Source organism: Psammomys obesus, unplaced genomic scaffold (assembly GCF_907164565.1).
Source record: "Psammomys obesus unplaced genomic scaffold, mPsaObe1.curated_primary_1811, whole genome shotgun sequence".
Classification (NCBI taxonomy): domain Eukaryota; kingdom Metazoa; phylum Chordata; class Mammalia; order Rodentia; family Muridae; genus Psammomys; species Psammomys obesus.
In genome coordinates, this window is record NW_026596040.1 from 18,515,744 (window position 1) to 18,522,557 (window position 6,814).

The following is a 6,814-nucleotide window of genomic DNA, read 5'->3' on the forward strand; positions in this document are numbered from 1 at the left end:
CACACACACACACACACACACACACACACACACACACACACACACACCCTAAAGCTATGCACCTAGGGAGTGATGGGAGCTACGAGCTTGAGCTCCTGTGCACTGCCTTTTCTTCTTCCTCCTGATCTTCTGGGGGACCCTTTTTCATGTTCCCTGGTAGCACTACAATGTAGCATTTGCATGATGGACTAGAGAGGGACTTCTTGTCTTCTTCAGTAATGTGAATGCGATGGATCAGTGATGACAGTCTGACGCTCTGTCTAAGGTGCTTGCGACTTCATTGGTTTCAGGGTTTGCATGCTTTCACTGCCAACCAATTTCATTTTTCCCATTGTGAGCGGGACTATTTATCCAGGAAGTTGTCTTGAAAACAAGACAACTTATATAGGCAGATACATCCACAAATGCCCCCCTACTCGTATACTGGAAAAGTCAAATTTTTTCAAGTAAAAATAATTAATAAAGAGGGAGTATTAAGTCAACATACTCATAAAGGAGATGATCCTCTAACTGAATATTAGTTACTGAGAAATCCGTGTGAAAACCATCAGACCCTTGAAGGAACCATTAGAAAGTGATCTCTTGGTCTAGTCTTGGCTTTGTCAAGTTTGCTGGTTCCTCTCTGCTTGTCCTTTTGTTCCTGTGTGAATTCATCAGCCTTTTCCAATGCAGGAGAATGACGAGATGAATGTGTCTCATCTCAGACTGCACGCTTGGGTCCAGGCCCTCGCATGACTGATGTGGTATAAACATTTGAGAGCAGAGCCATGGTGGCTCACTATGGGCCTATCATCTGTGGTGATTTGAGATGTGGACATGTTTCCTTTAGTTTTCAGTTCTCATGGCTTGCTTTTTTCCTTTCTTTATCACAGGCGCTTTTGGACTTGACAGAAATTATATGGGAAAGTCCTTAAAAGGTACAGTGTAAATTTGGGGAAGGATCTCAGAGACCGTAATAATTTTTAAAGCAGACAAAGGTGGAATTATCAAGATGACCTAGCATTCTGTGTGATAAGCCACTATAATGAGACTAAACACGTTTGAGAGACATGGAGAGAATGGCTCTTGGCAGATCTGTTTGGAGGGCAAAAGTTCCAGTTTTCTGAGGGAATACCCACATTTTCTTTAAATTAAGCAGTGTCTAGGGAAAGAGAAATGTGAGCTGGGAAATAGCTGGAAATAAGAAGGGATCAGTATGGCCATCTCATGATTGATATCATCCTTCATTATGATAAAGCAATAAAGCATCCAGAGAGTTACAGAGAGTTTCCACCGCACAAATGACCCTCGCTCTGTGATAACAGAATTATCCTGTGTTTCTGAGGCCATCAACTCCAGCTTTATTGATTTAAAGGCTTTAATTAGTAATTTTTCTCATAGTATCAGAATAGAATTAATTGTATTTGAATGTGATCATCAGAATGAAATCAGACCCCTGGCATTTTTCTTGGCAATCCCCTTAGAGGGGAGACAAAATTACTTTATAGATGGACAATTTTATAGAAAATCGACTTCAAAATAAGTGGAAAGTGCACATTATTTTCAGAAAATACCATTATGAAAACCTACCCATAAAGACAAAGAGATAATCTGCCCAAGGAAATTATCACCAGGAAATGATGTTTCCTGTGAAACTGCTCTTACTGCTTCCCTTCCATTTCTCTTCTCAGACCTGGGAAAGAACTCTGAATACAATTCCAGCAACTGCTCCCTCAGCAGCTCCGAAAACCCGTATGCCACCATCAAAGACCCACCTGCCCTCCTGCCCAAGAGCTCTGAGTGTGGCTACGTGGAGATGAAGTCCCCGGCGCGGAGAGACTCCCCATACGCAGAGATCAATAACTCGACCTCAGCCACCAGGAATGTCTATGAAGTTGGTGAGTTTTCCATCCAGATAGAGAACCCTGGCACAAGACTGTGTTCAAAGCAGTTCTGAGTAGACCATGCTTTACCTGCTATTGTGTTTTTAGAGATCGTATTAATTGATATGAATTTTTCAGAAAAATCACACCTGGCAAATTTAAAATAGTTTTCCTTTATCTTCCACACGGCTGTCATCTCTTGTTGTATAACCACAGTGAATCTATTAGTGCGTGTGTGAGGAAGCACATGTATCAGATTAGTTAATACAGCAGGTGAGCCAAGATGAATGCCTCAAGTGGGCCGAACAGGTGGCCCCATTTCCTGGCTTTATTCATAATATTAACATAATGCTTTTTAGCAGAATTGCAGCGTTTTATTTTAAACTTGTTTAATGTGTCAGATATATTTTCATATGAATCTGATGTAAATTAAGAGGAATTAAAAGTAATATTATACTTATTTTAAGCTCTGTCTGTGGATGCCATTTGGGAAAAAAAAAAAAAAACCATACTGCAGCCAGTGTTGAATAGATAGTAGATCTATTTATTTTAGTCTCTTTCTCTCTCCATGAATATACACTATGAAAATATCTTGTTGGTGGAGAAGGTATAGTGAGCTTATTTATCCATTTAAAATCAGTAATAGGAACTCCCAACTGTTCTTTAAGCCACCACACTAATGTGAGAACTCAGCTCAGTGTTTGAGGCTAAAGTTGTGAATATGTTTGGTATTTCCATAAATTGAGTTAACCTCTAAGAACACTTTCCTCTGTAGAATCAGGGGCTTGGACTAGATTACTTTCAACGTGTTTCAAGACAGTGATTAATATCCATAATCTCGGGTCGTTCCCTTCATTTCTTCCTCTTTCTCTCTGAGCCCCATTTCTGAGTGTCAGTTTGTTCAACAACTATAGAGTTCTATTCCCTGTATGATTCTAAAAAAATATTGTTTTTTTAAACCATTTTCCTATAATTTTACATATTTATATTTTCCTTTATTTTGTTCGGTGTTTGCGAGAAATACCATCTCTGAAAAGATTCCTCTTGCCGATAACTTTTTTGTTGTTGTTGCTCCTGGTTTATTACAGAACCTACAGTGAGTGTTGTCCAGGGAGTTTTCAGCAACAATGGCCATGTCACCCAAGATCCATATGACCTTCCAAAGAACAGTCACATCCCTTGCCATTACGACCTGCTGCCAGTCAGGGACAGTTCATCCTCCCCTACGAGAGAGGATGGTGGTAATGGCGGAAGCAGCAGCAGCAGCAGCAGCAGCAGCAGCAGCAGCGAATGACACCAAATGACTACTGGGTGACCACTGGGACTCTTTCAAGCCTTCAGTCCATCTCCAGTTGGCACTGCACATGGCTGTGAATTATTTCAATCAGTTACTGGCCCCGCACCAGAAAGCGCTGAAGCTGACACCCGTCGAGGTGTGTCGTGAACACGTGGTTTGGAAGGAGAGCAAGTCAGTCACGACCTCTCATTGCTGTTAGGTTAGAAACTACGACAATGACTTGTTTTAAGATGTTGATGAGGTGAAGACGGCAGAAACTTTCAGAGACACAGACTGAAGGGGACATTGTAACTGTCACCTGGGAAATTAAAATCCATTTGTTATCGTTAAGGTCACAGAGGCACCCCTAGGACTGTGCAGGTTACCACACATTTTCTTAATAAAAGCAGAAATTGCTAACCATGTAGGAGACAAGGAATATATTCCTGAGTCCTTCTCGCATAACTTTTTTTTTCCATTTGGACTCAAGATTCTAGAGATTGTATGAAGACAGGAGGAAGCATTCTGTCAGGTGGTAAGACTGAATAAGCACCAGCAATGGGGGCAAATCTAAATACGAAAACTTTATGTTTTTTTTTTTTTAAGACTGAGAAATGTACAATTAGAATTATTTTAGATAGTCTAAGTGTTGCAGAAATCAATATATAAATGTGGTATTTCTGTTTGACCTTTGGCCCATCTTAGAGTCATGACATCATTGCTGTCTCCATTATGCCTCTTTACCACTTGTGATTCATAACTTATCAGTTATTTGTAAGTACATAGATGCAATCGTTTTATTTTTGATTGAGCGAGTGTCTGATGAGTGGCAAAGTGTACATTTTGCCTGTAGGATGCTTGGATTAGAGAAACCATTAGTAAAATGTGCTGTAATATAGACCTAGAGGAACGTTTTCCTTATTTTTTTTCCCCTAAAAGTGACTGAAATATTTTTGTGCATATTTGGAAAGAGGGCCCTTTCCTTTATTAACTGTGGATTTAGAGAAACTATGCTTAAGCTGGCCTTTTGCATTGCTAATATGACATGCACTCGTTTCTTTTTGGTTTGTATTTTCATTACATTGTATATTCTACGTTTTTTAGTGTTTGGATTGTTAATGCAAAAGTATGATGTATCCACTGTTTCCTGCACCATTGCCATTTGTCTTTTTGCTGATAAAAATGCATTACTTTTCTCTTGGAGAGAGAAAATGAAAATTATACAGTTTGAACCTTTATAAAAATTGGTCATCATCAAAATAGTACAGCAGCCATAGGTGCATATCTGGCCACTGGAATGGAACTTTCTGATAGTCCACAACAGAGCTCTTTTTGGAAATGTCAGGTCCCGGAGTCTTGGGTAAATTCGAGAAGAAGGAGCAGTAAACACTGCAGGTGATTTTAAAGACTTTCCTTCTGGTCCTCCATAGCTGACCATCTGGACTGGGACACTTTTAATAATAAATGACGGCATTGCTAATAGTCATCCTGCATCGGGTTTAAATATGGACTAGACTCAGCAGACGAGAACAAGCGCGCGCTTGGAGCACCCTATTGCAGACACATCCTTACCCCTGAGGCTTTTATCTCATGACAAGGCCAGTGTGATACAAGGAAGCGTTTCTCTACATGAGCCGGCAGAGGAGTGGAAAGGCTGTCAGGGAATGGCACGTCATAAGAGGATGCAGCAGTCGCTGATGTTTTGAAGATGGGAAACCCTACATGACTTTCTGTTGGAGTCTGTTATTAATTGTCTGCTACGCACCCATCTGCTGGCAGTAGCTATAAAGTGTTGTCCTGGTCTGCTTTAGGGGTGGAATACCTAGTCATTTTGCATTTTATACCTGTGCCTAGCATGATGGGTTAATTTGGTCAGGCGAATAATTCTGCAGACGCACTTAAGGCAATTGCTCTTTCACTGTCTGGAACATATTTTAGAAACAATCCATTCCCCCCCCCCCATAGTTAAGCACCAGCTGATCCCTAGGGAACAGGCATCAAACAGACACATGGGTTAGCAGCCTCCGGGAGTCCTTCCTGTTAAGGCAAGGTTGAGCATTTGCCCCTTTTCTCCTTAAAGATACTCTATTTTGAGCATGATGGTAAGATTGAGAAAAAAGAATTCGTGTGCCAAGGTGAGAGGAACTTACGCGGAGACCTGCTGTGTTATGGAGTACGGATGACATGCTGCCGTGAACCTGTGTTCGAGGCTGGGTTTAGCCCCAAGTTAGCTCCTCCACAGCTTTTCCAAAGTCAGAGCTCTTCACACTCCAGACACCATAAAATCCCATGCTGTCTTTGGAGAGGATGCATAATTTTCTAGATATTTTGCTGTTGTTTCTCTCTAGTATCCTGCGGGAGGAAAAAAGCACTGAATGAGTTTGGTGATGCCCTTTAAGGGGCAGCCATACGAGGATGTGATCCTAGCTATTGCTCTTTCCTTAGAAACTGTTGTTTTAAAGTTTTTATCGTTTACTGTTTTGGGCACAGCATTACATCTGAACTTGCCCAAATGGTTATTCATGTACTTGCTTTTATTAGAAGAGTATAGTATTTGTGGCTAATTGTATAGTAAGAGAATTTTCACAATTACCGTCCTAGACATGAGCCGCTCCCCACAGAGAGCTAGTAATTCCATGTGTTCAGCAAGGTTTTCTGTGGGTATTGGCCAAGTACAGAAAAACCGACCTTTAAACATTATGGCAGAGCAGCGTAAGGTGTCACAGCCAAATCTATCAGCATAATGACTGCTGATTGTGAGAAATGCAGGCACCTTCATCGGCATATGGTCGTGTTGACCTCCGTGGGCCGAAGTAGTGACCAGTCTTAGGGAACTTTGCAACCAAATATAACTTAAAGTCAAACAAAAGCATCATAACACCGTCAATAATTCATATTGATATTAGAAGTTTAATAAGTCAGATGAGACAAAAATCATAAAAATCAAATCTTAGGGTTATGGTTTTAAAATAAGGAACTTTCCATCTCTGGGTAACATGTTCTTAGCATTACAATGAAACGTTTAAGGGCTATTTTGATTTTAAAGGCTTATTGCCATAGACATGTACAGAGGTTTCTGTGGGGTGGTTGCTGCGAAGCAGGGGCTGACACACAGCAAGCTGCCCCCTAGAGGCCTCTTTGTCATTTTGTCTCAGCTTTGCTTTGATATAACCAAATTGCAGTATATCTCTTTATATATTTAAAAAGGAAAAACTCCGTATGCAGTAGGGTGATGGCAAATAAAATTAACATGTTGAATGTTAAGCTATCTTTTTCCCAAAGATAAAAAACCCTGCTCAGTATTAGTCTCGTTGTCATTTGTACCACCAAACAGACCTATAGATGAATGCAATAAACTTTCCGATAAAACAGCTTTAAAGCGGTATTTATTTCTTCATCTGATTGTGTTGATCAAAGGAGAGAAAAAAGCTTCGCGATGCTACTAGAAAATTAACACTCCATCATTCATGGCTCCATAACACTTTACATATGCATCAACTTTGTTATACTTATTTATTTTTTCTTTGTTATATTTAATTGCTAATTGTACGCTTTTCCTTTAGATCAGTGGTTCTCAATCTTCCTAACTCCGTGACCCTTTAACACAGTTGCTCCTGTTGTGGTGACCCCAAACCATAAAATTATTTTTATTGCTGCTTCATAACTCTAATTTTGC

General features: G+C 40.2%; 1 protein-coding gene across 1 annotated transcript in view; it reads left to right on the forward strand.

The window, feature by feature from the left end:
• The window catches only part of Megf10 (multiple EGF like domains 10), a 151,551-nt gene extending 145,046 nt beyond the window's left edge, over positions 1–6,505 (forward strand). The window contains exons 23-25 of the mRNA XM_055622807.1: positions 873–917; positions 1,671–1,877; positions 2,951–6,505. Coding sequence (XP_055478782.1) covers positions 873–917; positions 1,671–1,877; positions 2,951–3,156 — 458 coding nt within the window. The 3' untranslated portion in view covers positions 3,157–6,505. The remainder of the gene's footprint in view (positions 1–872; positions 918–1,670; positions 1,878–2,950) is intronic.
• Positions 6,506–6,814: the final 309 nt, after the last annotated feature.